Consider the following 20,206-nt stretch of genomic DNA (forward strand, 5'->3'; position numbering starts at 1 on the left):
CGGCCCCAGCCGTCGACACAATCGATCGCAAGCCTTCCTCGTGGTGAGATGTTCGGGGAGGCACGCGTCAAAAAGGCTCGTCTGACTGCCTCGTGCCTGACGGAGAGTCGGCGGCACGGACGCAGGTGGAGTCCATGAGCCCTACCCTGCTGGGGGCGCCAGCGGCTGATGAAGGGTACCGCGATATCATGGTGCCCAAAAAGGATTCTAGTCAGACCTACTGAATATGGCGGACAAGTGCTTCACAACGACGGTAGTGACCGGTAGATACAGATTTTGTGTGATAACACAACTTTCGCATCTGGCAATCTTGTGTCGCACATGTTTGAGTTGATCTCCTGTTTGCCTACCCTAAAGCACACCTGGGAGTAGTGGGGAAATTGGCTGAGTCATCGGATGTGGCACCTGGAGCTGCTGCAATTTTTCTCAAGCTTCTCTTCGCCATGTCCATCTTCTCAACTCACATCTTGCAACTCTGTGTTGCGCAGCTCCAAATCCAAGGCCGCCAGGCCAATTGACAAGTGGTAAGTCCTCTCAAGCCATTGAGCTTCTCGCACACTTCTTTATATGATGACCACTTTTGTGCAAAGAGGATAAAGCCCATTCATTTGGTTTCCTCCATGCTTGCCCTGTAATTATAGACTACAACGGTATCTGATCTTTTCACCAATCGCTGCTTTTGTTGCATTTGTCGCTGCTCAGAGCTTCGGCTAACGTGGCGACCCAGGTCAAAATGTCTTTGATGCAGAATGGCTGAACCCCAACCCGTTCTCGCCGAGCCACCTGCGGCAATTCCATCAACAACACCAAACGGTCAGGCTGGCCAGAAGAAAGAGCAGCACAACCAGAACCGAGGCCCTCCGCCTCACACTATCTACGTGCGACCAGTGCCTATCCGAACCTTCCCACTGCCGTCCTTCTACCCCAACAATCCTGTTTCCTTGTTCCACCTCGCATACGCATGGCTAAGTCAGGTCTTCTCCCCACCTCCTGCAGAGCCATCTGCCGTTCTACGGGGAACATGGTCTCCTGAGACTTCGTCTGTCCATGTGACAGACGATAGAGTCATTCGCGCATTATGGGAGCAAGGTTTCTACGGCAAGGGCAGTCTCAGCCGCAGTGAGCCCAACTGGCTGAAGAGAGAGCAAGTGCGCCGTGGTCTGCAAGAAACCCACGTCAGCGAGGTCATGACAGCTCAGAGGCGCGATGAGCGCCTGCGTGCCAAGTGGGAGCGGGCGAGACTCGAGCAGGAGCTCATCCGCCAGACGAGGGAGGCCGAGCAGGCTGAGCAGAGGAGACTAGAGGCCAAGAGCACTCCTGCGTCCAGCAAGCCGAAAAGGTCGACACCTGAAGTACGAAAAGCTTGCGCGCAGAAGGACTTTGCTTCCCCAACCGGGCCACACGAGCTTCTGGCTCTCCCAAACTCCCTCGCTGACCTGGCTCTCAATCACAGCGCCATCGGGAAGAAACCTTCCGTCTGGGCGGCCCTTTCGCCGACGGGGCCATTAGAGATTCTGGCACTCCCCAATTCCGCGGTTGATTTGTTGGCACGTTCGTGCACCGAAGACTCCGCTGATGTGCCCTCGTTGGTGGATGACCACGACGACTCCGGCGAGGATGAGGTATCTTCTGGGCAAGACGCGAGTGATTCAACCCCGACAAATCTCAACGGAACTGCGCCACCAGTCATCCCTGGTTTGCACATTCTGCGCGCTCGAATGCAGAAGAGCGTTCGCTTTTCTCCGGATGTGGAACAGGCCGCTTTTAGTGTCGCGGACCCCCCTAGTCCAAGCCGGAAGGTAGGGGACATGGAGAAGTCGGACGGTGACAACACCCCATCGGATGTCATTGTCAATAAGGAGCATCTTCAACTCATGCCCGAGGAAGCCCTCTGGCTCAGCTTCGGTTTAGGCGCGCTAGCCGTGAATGATCCCCTCTCTGGGCGACAGCTCTCCACGCGTGAGCTCCTCGCCTTGTTCCGCCAGCACTCCTATTTCCCTCCGCGCGATGGTCCGGATGACCTTGACCTCCAGCCCGATGACGGCTTCCTGCTGCACTACGCTGTGTATCATCATTTCCGGTCCCTTGGCTGGGTGCCCCGCTCTGGTATCAAGTTTGGTGTCGACTGGCTCTTGTACCAGCGAGGCCCGGTGTTTGACCACGCCGAGTTTGGTCTTGTCGTGGTGCCGTCGTACTCTGATCCATATTGGAGGACCGTGGGGAAGAGCAACCCGCAGAAGAAGTGGGAGTGGCTCCACAGCATCATCCGTGTATTATCACATGTAATGAAGAGCCTGGTGCTTGTGTACGTGGAGGTACCACCGCCTCGCGAACTCGAGAAGAGCTTGGATAAGGGGTTTGCCAGTGCTTTGAAGCTTTACAAGGTCAGGGAGGTGATGATCAAGCGGTGGTCGAGCAATCGCAATCGATGATGCAATGAGACATGAATACATGGAAAGACCTGCGCATTTGATCAAGGACTTTCATGATTGTCTTGGTGATGACATTGAATTATGTGACTTGTGCCATTGAGGTGTAAATGTAATCCCTTCCACACCAAAGTTCAGTCGAATTTCATGGTCTTTGAGAAGCGAGAAGAGAATTGGCGGTGCTAGGGCTGTTGTTCTTAGGTCTCGCTCGAAATGCGTCCGTCAGCTGCAGGGTAGGTTGACATGTAGCCGAGGTCACGCATAGCCGGATGTGGACCAGCGGGATGGAGCCAGCTTCAACAGACCTCATGCTCGAGCGTAGTCGAATGCCTTGGATGACTTGTGACCAGACTTGGCGAGCTTCTGCTTCTCGACATACTTAAAAATCTCCAAGACACGTTTGAATTCGTACACGAAATGGCCTCCGTGACAATGCGTGCTTCGGCACGCACAGGTCGCGTGGCTATGGCTCCATTACTCCGACCGGGACTGAAAACATCCACGTTTGTTTTTGCTTCCGCTGGATCTCTCGCCAGAATCAATACACGTGGCCTGAAGACCTCCAGACCCAGGTACTCGATAGGAGAGCCGAAATCATATGAAGCCCCTCCGATATCTGGCCATGGTCTGGGCCGTCCCCAAGAACAAGGGTCGATCTCGGAAAATACCAAAGCGGTGGCCAATGACTCTGCTGGCACGTACTCAGACTTGACCTGGTCGGGGAATTACATCTATCAAACCTCAAAAGATGGGTTGCGGACCATAGGGGCCGGCAACATCCGCGACTCATGTTGCTGCCCCCTCTGCCGCAACCCGAGCTCCGGCCAAAAGACCTTCTCGACACCCGAAGTCCCCATGTCTCCTAGGATCCTCAACGTGGAAGCCAGCACAGATGGCGGCTTAAAGGTCTCCCTCGACCAGGACCTCGTATCAGCTCAGCATAGCCAAGTCCACGAGGTCCTTCTGAATGGCGAGTACCTGGCACAGCAAAACATACTGCAGTCAGAAGCGCACTCCGCTCCTCCTCCTTTGCAGCCGGTATACTGGGACCGGACGTTTATCGAGAAGAACGCTCGCTTCGTCGACTATGATGAATTCATGCAAGAAGACAGCGCAGCCTTCTGGGACGTGATGGAGGATCTCGAAGTGCTGGGCCTGGTCTACCTCCGCAACGTCCCGCGTGACGACCAGTCCGTTGTTCGGATAGGAGAGCACATTGGAAACCTCCGAGAGACGTTCTACGGCAGGACTTTTGATGTCCGCGCAAAGCCGAATGCGGAGAATGTGGCCTACACCAACGAGTATCTCGGGCTCCATCAGGATCTGTTGTACCTAGATGAGCAGCCTCACATCCAGATCTTGCATTGTATGGACAACACAGCGCAGGGCGGCGAGTCCCTGTTTAGCGATGCGGATCGCATAGGACGCATGCTCTACGCATTGCGGTCCGAGTTTCCCCCGCTGGCTGACCTGGTCGAGTACAAAGTACGCTATGCGTACGACCGCAACGGATACTACTACGAGAACACGCGGCCGCTGCTGGAAGAGCAGAACGTCGGCGAGTTCCGGACCGTGCGATGGAGTCCCCCGTTCCAGGGCCACCAGCCCAGCGGATGGAACATGTCGGACTGGCTTGCGAGCGCGCGCGTCTTTGAGCGATGCGTGAACGCCGAAGACGCCGTGTACGAGCGTAAGATGGCGCCGGGGGAGTGTGTTCTCTTCAACAATCTACGCGTCCTGCACGGCCGCAAAAGCTTCGACTTGGGGGACGGAGGCAAGCGTTGGCTTCGCGGTACGTACCTAGGCAGGGACGTCTTTGCTAGTCGGCTACATTACATGCCCAAGGACCGCCTGAGGCGTGCCGAGAGAAGTGCTGCGCGGACTGTGCATGACCTGCTCAACGATCTGTCGGGCTCTCCTGATTTTGAAGGCCTGAGGAGAGAGCTCAGGGCCGATCCTCACATTGGCAAGTCCTGATCTTCGGGATTGAGGACCATAAAGGGGCTACCATAGCACGGTGAAGTCAACAGTCTCATTGAATATGAATAAGACAGGTTTGTTGACCAAGCTATCCCTGTTTCCGTTCTTCACGTTATAGTCACTCTACTTCCACTTCTTTGCCTCCACGCCCTCGGGCGGCACCGTCTCTACGGTCCTTTCTTTGACATCGTTCCAGTCCGTGCTCAGACTCGTACCGCTGCTCTCCGTGAAACTCTTCATCATCGCACGCTGTTGTTCAGGTGTAGCATTCTTGTAGAGCTTCTTGAAAAAGTCGTTGACACCGGCTTCCTCTTCCTCCTCGTCCTCACCCAGAATCTTGTCCCAGTTCTTTGGACCGCCGCGCGATGAGGTTGGGTACGAGGACACTGGTGGCTGTGCTGCCTCCGTGGGCTTCGTTTTGTCTTGGGTGGCTTCTGTCTTTGACTCAACTGGCGCGGAGGAGGCCATTGGTGCGGTGGCGGTCGTTGTTGGTTGAGAAGAAGCCTGGTCTGTGGTAGGGCTCTTAAAAGCTCCCATCTCCTCAACCGTACCGGTCTTCCCTAGGCCGGACCACTTGCCAGGCTGTGCTTTGTTCAGTGAAAGCTCTATCTTGCTTGGCATAACGGTGTATTTGCAGGCTTCCGGGTCTACCTCCCCTGCGAGCTTAGCCGCAAAGCTCTTCTTGGATCCATCGGGATAGATCAGAGGGTCAACTGTCACCCAGTCTTTTCCAAATTCGACTTTGACAGTGTTCTTGTCGTTGCCCTTTGAGAAGATGGAAGCGCTCATGGAGGTAGCGCTCTGGAAATCCTGGATGCGGAGGGTCGTGTCTTTGGGCGCAGTCGCCCCCGCCGAGCTCACCACAGGCTTCTGAGCCTCGACGACCACAGGTTCTTTGTCCTTGGACTCGGCAGCTTCACCCAGTCTGTTAAAGTCTTTTTTGGGTGGCACTACGCGGGCGGTCCGCTTTCGCGCTGGATCTTGCCCGTCTAGTTGGTCCAACTTGAAAAGGATTTGCCTTCGCAGCACATCGCTCAACTTCCATTGTGCGGCAGACGGGCCTTGGTTCTGCTGCATTGCGCCGGCCATGCCCGCGTCGCGCGTCGCAGAACCGCCAAACTGCGATTCCTGCGCCTCTTTCTTGGCGTCCTCGAGGGTAGCCGTCCACAGACCATTCTCGTTGGTGAAGGCGTCGGCCGGGTCGACACCTCCGGTTAGACTTTTCTTCTCCGTCATCCACTGCACGTAGATGCAGCATGCGTCAGCGTTGGCCAGCTCACCCAGACGGTTGTAGGCGACGGCACGGCGATGCTGGGCCTCTGTCATGAGCTCCCGGTTCGAGCGGTTCACAGCCGTGTGGTAGGCGAGATCGGCATCGTGGAGAGCCTCTGCGAAGCGGGACAGTCCGACGAGTGCCTTGGAGCGGGCGATGAGCCACTTTGGGTTCAGCGACGAGCTGAGGGCTGTGGTGAGGTTCGTGAGGGCGAGGTCGTAGTTGCGGGCATCGAGAGCCGTGAGGCCCGCGTGAGCTGTCTCGACGTAGCCCATGGTGATGCGATTCGAGACAACAGCGCAGATAAATTCGGCTTGAAGTTTTCTGCTTCGTTTGTTCTCTCAAAAGGGATATTGGGGCGCGATAGTCTGTATCTCTCAAGGTGAGGTGAGGTTCCGTCACAGGTGAGCAGCTTGTGAAGTGCCACTAAGGAGGCTCACGCCGCAGGTCAATTGTGGGGCATGGAAGCTTCCACCACACCATAATTCCGTCGAATAATACACTGCATAGGACGTAGATAGAATGACCCCGTGTGCTTCTTGCAGGATTATGTATTGAAAATTAGGTGCTATATATGAACCTGGTTATGATTTCTTGGTCCGGTTTTCTGCAGCACATCCGCCTACAGCTTGTCATCAGGGTACTTCTGGGCATACATGCCCAACGCCTTGATTGGGAAGTGGAACTTGTAGTTAGGGTATGAGATCATGCAGGATCTGTTGAAGACACCCTCGATCGCCTCCTGGAGCCATTCACCGTTGGGCTGCTGGCGGCTCATGATAAATTGGATGCCAGCACGGATCGGTGCCTGCAAGGGGCAGTCAGCCTCCATGAGTCCGATCACCGCCCACGCCGTCTGGACCACCAGAGAGCCACTAGGATGCTCGTGGTATTTCGTCGTCTCGCATGCCTGGTTTCAAGTCAGCATCACAGCACGGTCATAATTCGCTAAATGTACCAACCTTGTAGCTCTCTGACCAGCCGCCGTCCACGCGCTGGTGCTCGAGGAGAAAGACGCATCCTCTCCGTGAAACTTCGCTGGTCTCGAATGTCTCGCCGATATGGGCCATGCTCTCGAGGGCAAACATAGTAGCATAGGTGAAACAGATCCCCCAGTTGCCGTACCAACTGCCGTCGGCGCGCTGATTTGTCTTGATCCAGTTCGTCGCTCTCTGGATAAACGTCTTGATCTCCTTGGCGCGATACTCGGGCCAGTGCTCATGGAAGAGCGACAAGGCGGTGACACAGGCTGTGGTGCATTCGGGATAGTCGTACTCAATCATGATTCGACCAAAGACTTCGGCGACATTGAAAATCTCAAGAGCCTCACTCCCACGACGGGCCTCATACGAGGAGACACCGCCATTATCGTTCTGGTAGAGCAGCAGGACGTCAATGGCATCTTTGATGCGGTCATCGTTGAGAACTCGTGGGAAATCGCCAACTTGCTGGAGGAGGATGATGGCCTTGAGCGCTTCGGAAATACAGTCGCTGACCGGATAGCCTTGATCACGATTGCTAAAGGGCCAGCCGCCTTTGCGGGGCTGTCGATAACATCTCTCCTGGTCTTTGCAGTCCTCCCGGATCTGCTGGCGCTCCAAGTAGTTCAAAGCCCTGAGCAGCATAGGGTGGTACTTCTCGTGCTTCTGCAGGCCAGTTGCAAAGATGGCCTGTACGGTAAATGCGGTGTCCCAGCACTGAACACCATTGGTGCCGTTGGAGAGCATTCCTTCCTTGTTGATCCACAGAAACTCTTCCATCCTTTCAATGTGCCGCTTGACCGAATACGAGTTGGGTCCATCTCTGATGTAGCACAAGACAGTGTTCATGGGGGCGCTGACGGGTGCAAGATCGGCGAAATCGGTGTTGGCATCTTCCATGTCCACCAGTTCGCTGACCCATCGCTCGGCTCGGTTCTTGATCCAATCCGTTCGCAGGAAAACGTTCCAGATGTTGACAATGAGCCAGTTGAGCACATTCATCACCCATGACTTGGGATGGTAATTGTCGCCCGGGTGGATGCTGTTACGGTGCACTGCCCAGTCGATCTCCGAGTGCGGCGTAACAAAGAGCTCTTTTTTCAAGGCGCGAATAACATCGGTCTCCTCACAGCTCCACCTCTTTGAGTACATGTAGCTCATGGGCAGGAACACCATGCGGATATGAATCCACCATCGCCAGGGCGCCACAGGCGTCCAATCAGGCAACAGCCACAACTCGGGAGGAATTGGGTTCACAATCTCCCAGTCGACAATGCCCAGGCAGGCCATCCAGAACTTGGCCCAGTGAGGCGCCTGAACCGCGCCTCCCAGCTCGTGAAGCCTAGCTCTCGCTTTGACCATGACGGGCTCCTCGGGATCGACTCCGATGAGGCGCATGACGATGTAGTTCAATGACGTCCCAAAGACCGTGCTCTCGCCCTCGATATGCAAGCCCCAACCGCCATTCTCGGCGGCTCGCGCCGTCAGGTAGTTCTTGATTTCGGTTGCGTAGGCGTCGGGAATCGGTGTCTTGGTGAGGTACCAGGCCGACACAACGCATGGCAGCAGGAACATGGGACCGCCGTACTCGCAGGCCCAGTGGCCCGAGGGCATCTGGAGCTCCCCGTAGAAAGCCAGTCCATTCTGGGCGGCCTCTATGGGCGTTTCGGCCTTGGGAAGGTCGGGCAAGTCCTGTAGGGTTTCGAGTTAGTACCAGCAGCAGAGGAGGTTCGGGGACTGCACGTACGAGGGGCAAGCCCAGAAAGTACTTTTCGGCGGAGCTCTGTGGCCACGCCTCGACCTCCTTGTCGTCCTCTAGATAGTGCCAGCTGTGGCAGCTATCATTGTCCTTGATCCTCCAGCGTGTGTAATCCGTCCGAGTGCCTACTGTGGGCAAGGGTGGAAAGCTGTCGGTCGCTGCGTTCCCATCCGAGTGCGCCCCTGGTTTGCCATTGCCCTGCGCTTTGCGCAGCCTGGCTTGGTCCTGGTCGATCCCTGTTGAGGTCGCCATGGCTGCAAGATGTCGCGGAAATGGGGAAGGCTTTGTTCTGTTCACAAAGGCCACGCAGCGAACATTTTACGGCAGAAGTGCGATGCGAACGGAAATTTGGATGACGAGCTGCTGCTGCCAATGGCCTGATGATTTGGGGGCGCAGTGCGGGAGGGTAGCATCAGCGGGGCGGCCCCTGCATAGGTACGCAGTACTAAATACCTGATCTAACTTAGACACCTTAATTATGATCGTCCTGGACCTGAATAAACCTCAACCTTTGTTCAGTCAGTAATCAATCATATATCCTCGCGCTGTCCGTTCTGTCAGCTTTGGAGATTCTGCAATGCCACGACCCACGAGTCCTGACCGCTCCATCAATCAGCCGCTTGACCCTGACGCGCGATCCCTGGATCTCACCACACTTTTTCCCACCGCTCACACACCAGCAGATGTGATCACCAAGATTGAGGCCTTATTAGGGCGTGTTCTCGATGATATCGCCAACAAGAATGAGCTCTGCATCGGCGTGGTAGCAGAATCGAGGTCTTCGAGTGGGAAGGGCGGGCTTCGCTAGGAGCAAGTCCGTTTCCCGGGACGCAATGAAAATGAAGCGACCAAGTTCGGTATGCTATCTTGCTTTGGCCGTGCCAAGGAAGATACACTGACACAGAGTGCCATGTCTAGCTCAAATCGTCCTCGTTCTGCAATTGTCGCACGACGCGCACGTGGCCAATGAGATCCTGACCAAGCGGCACATCTATTACCAAAACCAGGAGTTGTTCGGAACGCAGAGAAGGGTCGATGACCTGGTCGACCGCTTAGCGTTGACACTGGGGAGTAGCCGCGATGACCTTCATATTGTACTTCTACGTCCGCTCTTCTTCAAGAGGCCCATCTAACGAACAAAGGTCGCAGCCTCGAAAGGCTTGATAGCCGGAGCACTGAAGGTGACTCTGCAGGATCAAAGCGTTGTTGATGCATCCATATCCGAAACTGTGAGTCGCTGAGTGCCCATGAATAGCAGTTGGCTGACCAAGTACAGGGCGTGATCATACCTCCCACGAGGGCAATACAGTGGTTGGATACCAACTCACTCAGTTGGGTTCTTGTAGTCGAGAAGGACGTGGGTGCTGGCCTTGGTTCGTGCATGGTCCACGCTAAACAAAGTAGGCCGTGTTCCGATCGCTATGCTCCTCGCGGTTTTGGCAGGCGTCGTTGTGCGGGAATGGATTGCTTGTGACGGTGCGTAACGGCAGAAAGTTGTCGCTTCGGCTGCTGATCAACATAGGCAAAGGGGTATCCAGACGACCTCACATGCGCTTTCCTGCGACTACTGCTCGAAAAAGATCAACGATTGCCAGTCATGGTCCTTGTAGACTTTGACCCTGACGGCGTCAACATTTTTCGATGCTACAAGTACGGTTCCTCGCGACAGAACTCGCTTAGGGCAGCAGGCGTCCACTGGCTTGGCATCAAGAGCCCACACATACTGGATGTGAGCGGAACGGCCTTGCCCCACAGTCAACGGGACGCAATGCCGTACACAGCTATCACGTCCACGTATTGTACGAATCCTGTCGCCTATCTGACTACGAGAGATCGAAAGCTGGCAAAAGGGACTTTGGGACGGCTTGATACAGCTGATGACGATGATCCACAGGCGGTCGAGCTAAGGAAAGAACTTCAGGTCATGCTCATGCTTGGGACAAAGGCGGAAATCGAATGGCTTGATGAGGCAGGGAATCTGGCAACCTGGCTGGACATGGAAATTGCCCATTTCTTACATGGTCATGCTGTTCATCCGTAGTACGTAGGGTAGGCAGTCAAAAGCGCACAGTGTGCAAAATGCGGGGTTCTCATTTGCACAGTCCCCTCACGACGAGGCACAAAATTTCATCACGCATCAACGACATTCAACGTTTCAGTAAAACGATATCAAATCGAGTCGATATGGCGCCTAAACTGTCCGAGGATGAGATTGAAGATCTGATCTACTGTGCCCGTGCGGGCGAGGATGCTGAGCTTACGGAGACGGTGGCAGCCTTGGCCGAGCGCGAAAAGGTGACACCCGCCGAAGTCATCATCGCTGTCAAGGACGAGAGCAGGAAGTCAACTATACTACACATGGCCGCGGGCAATGGGCATCTCGGTATGTCACGCAGGTCAGACTTGTAGGAAAAGTGCTGACCCTGCCAGAAACGGTCCGGAAACTGCTTGGCTACTTTGCCGAGCGCCCGTCCGATGAGAAGCAAGCTTTTCTCGATGAGCCCAACGAGCACGGCAACACAGGTCTACACTGGGCTGCACTTGGTGGTCACCTGGCCGTTGTGAAATTGTTGATGGAGCAGGGTGCCTCTCCTGCGCTGGCGAACGAGCAAAATTATGTTCCATTGGATTTGGCCAACTTCAACGACAAGAAGGACGTTGCGCAGCACTTCCTCGCTAGTGCAGGGATGCTGGAGGAGGAGAACCAAGCAGAGGGTCTTGCAGCTCAGACTGCTGGTGTTGAAATTGAGGACGATGGAAAGGACGAGCGGTATGACGGAGTCGACTCTAAGCAGGAGGCGACAAAGACAGAGGACAACTCTTCGTGATGACAACCGGGTGCAACGCGAGAACGAAGCTGAGAAAAGAAGTCGAGACGACACGTACCGTCCAACTCACCAGTCGCAGCCACTGGCAAGGTCTCGAAAGTGCATGGCAGCAATGCCTGGTCTAGTCGGACTGTCATCGGCACCATTGAGCACACGACGTCAGAGACTGGACTACAACAGAGGAACGTACCTTTCAAGATTGCAACATGGCCTATGTTGAGCGCCCCTGCTGCCAACAACACGCCATGGTGAGTGAGGGATACAATATTGCATGCGGAGAGACGAAATTTCCCGACACATCTGATGAAAATACTTTGAGGGTACGCATAGCGAGGAGCCAGCCAGCGCCCCTGAAATGCACACAATCGGCAATTTTGAACCATATCGGCATCATACGTGAATCTCTGCCGCGGCTGGTCAGACTATGGCAATCCGACATCGGGAATTGCTTGATGCTTATCACAGCGCGTCTCCACACTGTCCCACACCCTTCTCCCTCTCTGCCGTTTGTGGAGAATAAGCTTAAACCCATGGTCCATGTTTGTTTTACCTTTCCGTTGCTTCGAGACGTCAGTGGTGTATGAGAGCATGTTGATCCGGCGCAAAGACGAGCAGCTACCCATCTTGCCTAGCCATTCCTTCGCAGCAGCGGCAGCACAGCGAGTAGTTGCGACTGTGGCTATGAACCCCAGAATTCTTCTCATATCACACAGTTACAAAGAGACCTGGGGGACAATCTGTGAATAGCTCCCCGGCTCCGGCCAATCGCGCGACCCGGGTGAGCCGGGTGAGCCTCCGCCCGCAACCTGTTTCTTGCATGCTGGATCACGGCGAGAAAGGCATCCACGCATCGAGCTGCAACGCGGCTGTGCCACATTTCGACCTCATTGGTTCGAGCAAACGCGTGACGCCCAAAAGGAAACGACATCAGCGAATAACCACACGTACGCGGTTGACTCGGGCCAACAATTCAAACTCGCGTATTAGTTGTAAGATTATATAGTCGATTATAGCCGTAAAGCGGCTATAGTTATCTTTTTATATGTATAGTGCGTAGTTATAGTGATTTAATGAAAAAGATGGGGTATACGTGTGAGGCGCATACGGTCGTATATCAATCCGTAAGACCTTTATCATGATCAAGGGGTTTAATTAGGAAGGGTAATTAGATAGGATGTATATAGCTAATTTTGGTATAAACTCCCCCCCACCCTAACTGTAGCTTATTTTTAGTGCCCTTAGTAGATATAACTTTTAGTACCGTGCTCTGTAATATTGGTGGTATTACAAGCCTGCTAGATCATATATCGTCGTGACACGGTCCACCATTGAATCACGACCATAGGAAGCCTACCTCTCATCCTTCCTCTCAACGTGCTGCTCCTCAGGCTCGCCCGCCTGCTTCACCTCAACAGCATGAACCGCCGAAACAGCGGCGTCATAGTTCTCCCTACCATCAAAGACCGTAGCCACTTCTTCCAGGGACAGACCCTTGGTCTCGACAAAGAAGAAGTAAATGAGGCACAGGATCAGCAAGGTGAAGACTATGGTGATGATGTAGTATCGCCAGCCGATGTTCTCGAGGCCGATCGGGTTGATGTAGTTGACGGCGAAGGTGGACATGGACAGGCAGAAGAACATCCAGGAGAAAAGGATACCGCGCTGCTTGGTGGTGGCGAGTTCGAGGGGGTAGGCGACGACGAGAGGGAGCCAGCACATCTGACGAGCTTATTAATATCGAAAGGCACGAGGATGGGCAAGAGACTTACGCCGTAGAAGGCATTGTAGATGAACATCATGGCCACAACGCCAATACCATATGAGTAGCCGCCCTGTTGTGTGTAGACAGCGCTCAAAGCGGTCCAGACCACGAAGGTCAAGATCATGCCACTCGTGCTGAACAAAAATAGGGACCTCTTGCTCAGCTTGGGGATGACATAACCAGCGCCCAGACCAATGATCCAGGTCCAGATGTTGATGATGCCGTTGATCAAGGTCTTCTCGCGAGTAGAGGTCATACCAACGTTGTCCAGAATCTGGGGGAGGTACGCGCTGATGAGGCCGCTGCCGGTGCACTGCGAGCCCACGGCCACGACCGTCGCAATGAGAATGCGATGCAGGTTGCCTTTGTGCGACAGCAGGGCGGAGATGTCCGTCTTGTTGAAGCGGATGCGGGTGGCATCAGCCTCGATACCGGCCATAATCGCCTCCATCTCGGCCCTGACAAGAGGCGTTTCCTGGCCACCGCCGTGGTACTTGACCAAAATCTTCCGCGCCTTTTCCTCCTGGCCCTTCGCGACGAGCCAACGTGGCGACTCCGGGCAGAGGAAGATGGTAAGGACCTGATAGGCGGGGAGGACTACTTGGAGGATGGTGGGGATCTGCCAGGAGCGATCTCCGGGAATATCCTGCGTCCCAAAGGCGATCCACGCTCCGGCGATCAGACCAACGTAGATGGTCGTGTTGTACATTGCCGTGATCCTCTCGCGCTGTCTTGGATGGGCCAGTTCAGTGATCAAAACCGGCGCCGCAATCTGGACACCCGTGCTCCCGAAGCCCAGCAACAGCTTGGCCGCAACAAACATATTGAAGTTGAGAGCGAAGGTCTGCATGATGGACATGCCAATGATGATGCTTGACCCGATCAAGCACATGGCGCGACGGCCCAGTTTCTGGATGATGAAGGGGGCGACAAAGATGGTGAAGGCACCACCGAGCTGGGTAGAGGCGCCGTAGAAGCCGAGGCGGGCGCCGCTCGGGTGGTCGAAGCGTTCATTGAAGGCCTCGAGAGACTGCAGGGAGTTGGTCATGGAAATGTCGAAGCCCCAGGCGGCCATGGTCACGAAGGGGGCGAGCTGTGTCTGTCAGGGACGGTGTCCACGGGGGAGATGGCGCCACGGCTTACCATGAGGAAGTTGAGCTTGAGAACATGGGGCTTGTACCACCAGCCCTTCTCGAGGGGCTCATGGTCCAAAGCCTCCTCGACCGAGGGACGACGCTCGATGTCTCCAGGCATGTTGTCGAATTTGGATGGAGATGAAGATGGCTGCATGATGAAGTCAAAGTCGAAGCAGAGCGAGGCCGCGCTCTTATACTCGTCCAGTTAATAGTCGAGGCCTCAGCTTGGGGGGGGGGGCTGGCGTTCCGGGGTAAGGCGTGTCTCTCACAGGTTCTCCGTGCTCTTGAACAAGAATACAGTACCCGTGGCTGGAATGAGAGAACATCCAAGTCCGGGCTCCAATAGCGTGGTCGAAACAGCCTCAAGCCCGGGTCTGGGCAGCGAGTTGAGGGATGGCCCGATGTTCGGGTATTTGATCGAGTGCCCACCTATTGCTCGCTAATGCCGACGGGTATTTTGGGGTGAGGAGACACGAGTCAGACCCCGACCTCGTGGCAAGGGATGGGTCCATGGGGTCGGGTCCGGAGTCCTGCGGGGACGAGGAGAGAAAGTATGGGGGTTTGCCAAGTGTAATTGGTTGTAATTCAGCCTGATACGGGGCAGAGGGCTCACGCATGAGTTTGAGTGGTTGTTGGTCAAGGCCTTGGGAGGTTGTCTTGGCGGCGGGCGTCTTGGCTCTCAGGTCTGCAGACCTGGCTCGATAGTGGCCTCATCGACCGCGGGCGGCGTGGGGCACGCGTCTGAAAAACCCTATCATAGTTCAAGCAGGGTTGAAAAGTGATGCTGATGACGAGTCGTCCGTACCTGTGGGACGCGCTCTAGGTTTGAGGAAGCAAGGCCAACTGCCTGGTTCAACGTGTATTGATTACTAGTAATTACGTCGCTACGTGCCACCAACAATCAATTAAGCTTAACTGTGCACGGCCGATCGTGCATGCCTGGTGCATTGTGGAACCCGAATCACACCAACCACAAAGGGACGGCGGCCTTCTTTCCTCACGCCTTCTTTGTCCTAGTCCAAGATCTCACGATCCCATCCATCAAATGCCTCCTTCAGGCGTTTCCTGGCTTTTAGGCTGAAATCTAAACTTCGTCGTGGAGCCTTGGCCGCGTCTTCAAAACATCATAACCGAGAATGTTCTCCACCGGCCTCGCGCCTCACGCCTCAGACTTCAACCGTCGGCTTGATGACGGCCACGTCGTGTCTCATCAGGATTCTGGGATGCGAAACTAGTGTTCTGGGCTCCCAACAGCCCAGGTCTCTCAAGGTCCAGAGAAAAACAGCAACTCAGCTCCCATCAACTCCTTGTTCTGGCCATCGCCATTACCAACGCCAAACACGCATCGACAGCAAGCATCACAGGCATCGCCACCGCTCTCACAATGGACGAACATACCCTCTTCTACCGCCAGCCCGCCTCCCTCTGGACCGAAGCCCTCCCTATAGGCAACGGCCGTCTCGGCGCAATGGTCCGCGGCACCACCAACACCGACCGTCTCTGGCTCAACGAAGACTCTGTCTGGTACGGCGGGCCCCAGAACCGCGTCAACCCCTGCGCCAAAGCCGAGCTCCCCAAGATCAGGCAGCTCATCGATGACAATCGGGTCAACGAGGCTGAGAAGCTCATCTCGCGTGCCTTCACCGCTATGCCCGAGAGCCTGAGGCATTATGAGCCACTCGGTGACGTGTTTCTGAGATTCGACCATGGCTTGGATCCGGAGGGTGCCGACAAGATGACCGCCGGTCTACCGGAAGTGTCCAAGGAAGCGCTGAAGCCGGAGGATGATGAGACACCGAGGAGTTACAGACGCGCTCTGGACCTGAGAACCGGCCTGGCGACGACGGAGTATGACTTCAAAGGCGTGCATTTCAAAAGAGAGTACTTCTCCAGCTCAACGGATGATGTGGTCTGCGTGAGAATTAGTAGTGACAAGAAAGGGGCAGTGGGCTTTGCCTTGTCCATCAACCGAGGAGACGATGATGATGTGAACAGGAAACTGAACAAGACGTTTGATAGCCTGGTTCACATTCCTGGGGGACTGCAACTGTTTGCCTCGATGGGGAAGGGAGGTATTGACTTGAGCATGGGAGCTGTCGTTCAGTTGGAAGGTCAGGGGAAGGTCTGCGAGGACGGGATTGATATAGTCGTGTCGGACGCAGACGCAGCTGTCGTATTTATCTCTGGGGAAACCACATTCCGCAACAAGGACGAGGGCCAAGCAGTCAGAGATCGTCTCACCGCGGTCTCCTCCAAGCCGTGGGCCTCCCTCCTCTCCGTCCACACACAGCGTTTCTCCCCCTTATACAACCGCTGCACCCTCCAACTCCACGACTCGTCCGACGGAACCGCCATCCCCACGGACGAGCGCCTCCAGGCCATCCGCGACGGCCACACCGACCGCGGGCTGGTAGCTCTCCTCTTCCACTACGGCCGCTACCTCCTCCTCTCCTCCTCCCTTGCCGGCCTGCCCGCCAACCTCCAGGGCATCTGGAACAAGGACGCCATGCCGATCTGGGGCTCCAAGTACACCACCAACATCAACACCCAGATGAACTACTGGCCCGCAGAAGTGACCTCCCTCTCCGAATGCCACGCCCCGCTCCTCGAGCACATCGAACGCCTGGCCAAGAGGGGCGAGCAGACAGCCAAGGACATGTACGGCTGCAAGGGTTGGGTGTGCCATCACAACACGGATATCTGGGCAGACACGGCACCGCAGGATCGGTGGGTGCCGGCCACGTACTGGTGCTTGAGTGGTGCGTGGCTGAGTCTGCACCTGTGGGAGCATTACCTGTTCAACCGGGACGAGTCCTTCCTCAGGAGAGCCTACCCCATCATGAAGGGTGCGGCAGACTTCTTTACCGACTTCCTCGTAGAGAAGGATGGATACCTGGTTACTTCGCCGAGCGTGTCGGCCGAGAACTCGTACTACATCCCCGGCACAAACAAAGTAGCCTCCCTCTGCGCCGGCCCAGCCTGGGACAGCCAGATCCTCCGCGAGCTATTCGGCGCCCTCATCGCGGCCGGGAAGACCCTCCACGAGGACACGTCCGACCTGGCCGCGCTCCTCCCCAAGCTCCAGGCGCCCCAGGTCGGCAGCAAGGGCCAGATCCTCGAATGGCGTGACGAGTACAAGGAGGCGGACCCGGGCCACCGCCACGTCTCCCACCTCTGGGGCCTCTTCCCCGGCACGTCTATCCAGTCGCCCGAGCTGCACGCCGCGGCCAGGGTCACGCTGGAGCGTCGTCTCGCGGCGGGCGGCGGGCACACGGGGTGGAGCATCGCGTGGATACTGTGCCTGTACGCTCGGCTGCGCGAGAGTTCTAAAGCGGAGGAGACGGTGCAGAAGATGCTGCAGCATAGCATACTGGATAATCTTTTCGATAACCACCCGCCGTTCCAGATTGACGGGAATTTCGGCTTGACCGCCGCGGTGGCGGAGATGTTGCTCCAGAGCTATGATGGGGACGTTATTGAGATTCTGCCGTGTTTGCTGCCAAGTTGGGAGAAGGGGGGGAGGATCAAGGGGTTGAAGGCTAGAGGATGTGTGGATGTTGATATTGAGTGGGAGCAAGGCAAGTTGAAGATGGTGAGGCTGGTTAGTGGCATTGATCAAGATAGGATCTTGAGGATTGGTGAGGGGAAACTCTTATCAGGGGATGGAAAGAGGAAAGTGAAGTTGGAAAAGGCGGTGATGCTGGAGTTGTCGGGGTCGTGGTAAACCGTCCTGACGATCTGTTTGTCGTTTGACCCCTTAAAATGCTATATATACATAAGATTACGATAGATACGTAGGTAGAATCGGCTCTTAGTATAGGATTAGTATTATAAAAGCTAGCATTTTATATTATACTTATTATAGTAAATAGAGGAGGACTATACTAAGGTTTTTATTGGATTTTTACATAGGATTATATAGCTTAGATAGCCTAGCTAGCTAGCCAGAGGCAGCCGTAAGGGCGTATGATTTATTAGTATTATAGCATAATAAATATAAACGACTAATAGCTATATATATATACTAAAACGCGAAAAATCCTAAGGTCTACCCTAAACTCTTATATACTAGTTAACGGACGAAAATACTAGGGTCGTATCGTAAGGAGGCCAAGCGACACGGTGAGGGGAAGCGGGGAGCAAAGCGATCAGCCTTGAAGACTCTGCTCGCACTGCCAGCAACCCAACCTTGTTGCGCCCTGCGATGTCATCGCCTCGAGTCAATTTCCCATTGGCGGACCATCTTCGACGGGAGCCGTCGTGGGCGAGTTATAAAAAGCTCATGATTCTCATGTTGTAGACGAGCCTCTGCGTCGCTGGTTCGTCCTCTGCATCTCAACTCTCAGACGTACCCAGATCCTACACCATGAGGACAACCACGGCTTCGCTTCTCTTTGGCTTCGCTTGCGTGGCCCAAGCCGATCAATATGGCTACAACCACGTATCAATAAGGCCAGACTCGGAAATTGTGGCCGGTGCATTTGAGGACGTCGATATTGAACTACTCTCGCCAGCCTTCCTGTCCCCCGAGATTGTCTAGTCGGGGTTCAGCGAAGGCACACAGGGACCGTCTTCGCAACCAGATATGGAGGACTTTCTCCAAGAGCTCGCCGATCGCAATGAGTACATGACCTACCGAACTGCCAACTTCACCTCGGAGGAGCACCGGTCCTTCTCCTACGTCCACTTGTCCACCGGACATAGCAACTGCCCTAGCCGCCGCAGTGGAAGCTCGACGGGCGAAAAGGTCCGCATCTGGATCCAGGGTGCCGTCCACGGAAACGAGCCCGCTGGTGGCGAGGCCGTCCAGGCGCTCCTCGGCAAGTTCGACAATGACAACGAGTGGGCCATGCAAGTCCTGGGCAAGGTCGAGATTGTCATGCCGCCTCGCTACAACCCCGACGGCGTCTTCTACTTCCAGCGAACTCTTGCCACCAACTTCGACCCCAACCGTGACCACATCAAGCTCGCTCGGCAGCAGACCCGCGACATCAAGCAGGTCTTTGGCGAGTATAGTCCCCATGTCGTCGTCGACATGCACGAGTACACGGCCAGCTCCACCTTTGGCAATGGACAGTACCAGCACGCTTCGGACGGCCTGTTCTCTGCGGCCAAGAACCTGAACAGCAACCAGGGCATCCGCGAGCTGGCCGAGCAAATCTTTGACAAGAAAATGGGCGACGACATCGAAGCTGCCGGTCTTCGTGCCGAGCCCTATGTCACCGGTCGTTCCGCGTCCGGCGAGTTTGTGGCCGATTTTGCCGAGGCAGGAACCGATAGCAAGATTGGACGCAACGCCATGGGTCTCACCCAGGCCGTCGTGTTCCTGATCGATATGCGTGGCATTGGCCTCGCCAACCAGGAGTTCCAGCGTCGCACGGCGGCCGGCTTGACTATGCTCACTAGCATCGTGCAGACCACCACGGATAATGCGGACAAGGTCTTCCAGACCGTGGAGGGTGGTATCAAGGAGTTTGTCGAGTCGGCCGACGACATTGTCATTACCGACCACAGCGAGTCGGAGATCCGCCCTTTCTCCATGGTCGACACCAAGAACGCCAGCGTCGCCCGTCCCCCTGTCCGCTTCGCCTCGACGACCCCGGCCATTGCGAATCTCACTCGCACGCGCCCTGAGGCATACATAATCCCGGTGGCCTGGGCTGGTCCCGCGGAGCGTCTGCGTGTGTCAGGCCTGGAAGTGGAGACTCTTGATACGCCCTTCAAGGACACTGTCGAGACGCTGAACATTTTATCTACAAAGATTGACTCCTCGTACTATGAGGGCGTTGTTCGCGTGGCTGCGACGACGGAGGCGGGCGAGCGCGAGATTGAGCTGCCCAAGGGCAGTTTCAGGGTTAGCGTGAGGCAGAAGAACGCGGCGCTGGCGGTTGTGGCTCTCGCGCCCGAGAACATTGACTCCTACGTGTCGTTCAACGTTGTTCCCGTGCAGGAAGGCGACGAGTATCCGATCTTCAGGGTTCTTTGAAGGCGATGCTAACAGGTAGATAGAATATGAAGGAAGAGGAAACAATTTCCAAGAAGCAATGTTTGCAATGGCC

The 20,206-nt window shown here is 55.4% G+C and overlaps 8 protein-coding genes across 8 annotated transcripts; 5 read left to right on the plus strand and 3 right to left on the minus strand.

Moving 5' to 3' along the window:
- Window positions 1-749: 749 nt before the first annotated feature.
- Window positions 750-2,432, plus strand: J7T54_008088 (uncharacterized protein; the record flags this gene model as incomplete). The annotated part of the gene is made up of 1 exon (XM_051502683.1): window positions 750-2,432. The coding sequence occupies one exon, from the start codon at window positions 750-752 to the stop codon at window positions 2,430-2,432; it is 1,683 nt and encodes a 560-aa protein (XP_051365850.1).
- A 595-nt stretch (window positions 2,433-3,027) lies between these two features.
- Window positions 3,028-4,406, plus strand: J7T54_008089 (gamma-butyrobetaine dioxygenase; the record flags this gene model as incomplete). The annotated part of the gene is made up of 2 exons (XM_051502684.1): window positions 3,028-3,079; window positions 3,196-4,406. The coding sequence occupies 2 exons, from the start codon at window positions 3,028-3,030 to the stop codon at window positions 4,404-4,406; spliced, it is 1,263 nt and encodes a 420-aa protein (XP_051365851.1).
- Window positions 4,407-4,532: 126 nt separating this feature from the next.
- Window positions 4,533-5,957, minus strand: J7T54_008090 (Protein SGT1 A-like protein; the record flags this gene model as incomplete). The annotated part of the gene is made up of 1 exon (XM_051502685.1): window positions 4,533-5,957. The coding sequence occupies one exon, from the start codon at window positions 5,955-5,957 to the stop codon at window positions 4,533-4,535; it is 1,425 nt and encodes a 474-aa protein (XP_051365852.1).
- A 347-nt stretch (window positions 5,958-6,304) lies between these two features.
- J7T54_008091 (lanosterol synthase) lies at window positions 6,305-8,673 on the minus strand (the record flags this gene model as incomplete). The annotated part of the gene is made up of 3 exons (XM_051502686.1): window positions 6,305-6,592; window positions 6,645-8,354; window positions 8,410-8,673. 3 exons carry the CDS (start codon window positions 8,671-8,673, stop codon window positions 6,305-6,307), a joined length of 2,262 nt encoding a protein of 753 aa, XP_051365853.1.
- A 1,932-nt stretch (window positions 8,674-10,605) lies between these two features.
- J7T54_008092 (Ankyrin repeat-containing protein-like protein) lies at window positions 10,606-11,249 on the plus strand (the record flags this gene model as incomplete). Its single annotated transcript, XM_051502687.1, has 2 exons — window positions 10,606-10,804; window positions 10,852-11,249. The coding sequence occupies 2 exons, from the start codon at window positions 10,606-10,608 to the stop codon at window positions 11,247-11,249; spliced, it is 597 nt and encodes a 198-aa protein (XP_051365854.1).
- A 1,350-nt stretch (window positions 11,250-12,599) lies between these two features.
- Window positions 12,600-14,301, minus strand: J7T54_008093 (uncharacterized protein; the record flags this gene model as incomplete). The annotated part of the gene is made up of 3 exons (XM_051502688.1): window positions 12,600-12,968; window positions 13,019-14,104; window positions 14,155-14,301. 3 exons carry the CDS (start codon window positions 14,299-14,301, stop codon window positions 12,600-12,602), a joined length of 1,602 nt encoding a protein of 533 aa, XP_051365855.1.
- A 1,230-nt stretch (window positions 14,302-15,531) lies between these two features.
- On the plus strand, window positions 15,532-17,871 carry J7T54_008094 (uncharacterized protein; the record flags this gene model as incomplete). The annotated part of the gene is made up of 1 exon (XM_051502689.1): window positions 15,532-17,871. One exon carries the CDS (start codon window positions 15,532-15,534, stop codon window positions 17,869-17,871), a length of 2,340 nt encoding a protein of 779 aa, XP_051365856.1.
- An 861-nt stretch (window positions 17,872-18,732) lies between these two features.
- J7T54_008095 (carboxypeptidase 2) lies at window positions 18,733-20,133 on the plus strand (the record flags this gene model as incomplete). The annotated part of the gene is made up of 1 exon (XM_051502690.1): window positions 18,733-20,133. The coding sequence occupies one exon, from the start codon at window positions 18,733-18,735 to the stop codon at window positions 20,131-20,133; it is 1,401 nt and encodes a 466-aa protein (XP_051365857.1).
- Between the last annotated feature and the right edge of the window lie 73 nt (window positions 20,134-20,206).

The sequence above is a fragment of the Emericellopsis cladophorae genome (assembly GCF_022114955.1).
Source record: "Emericellopsis cladophorae strain MUM 19.33 chromosome Unknown NODE_3_length_1261782_cov_116_963312, whole genome shotgun sequence".
In the NCBI taxonomy this organism is placed as follows: domain Eukaryota; kingdom Fungi; phylum Ascomycota; class Sordariomycetes; order Hypocreales; family Bionectriaceae; genus Emericellopsis; species Emericellopsis cladophorae.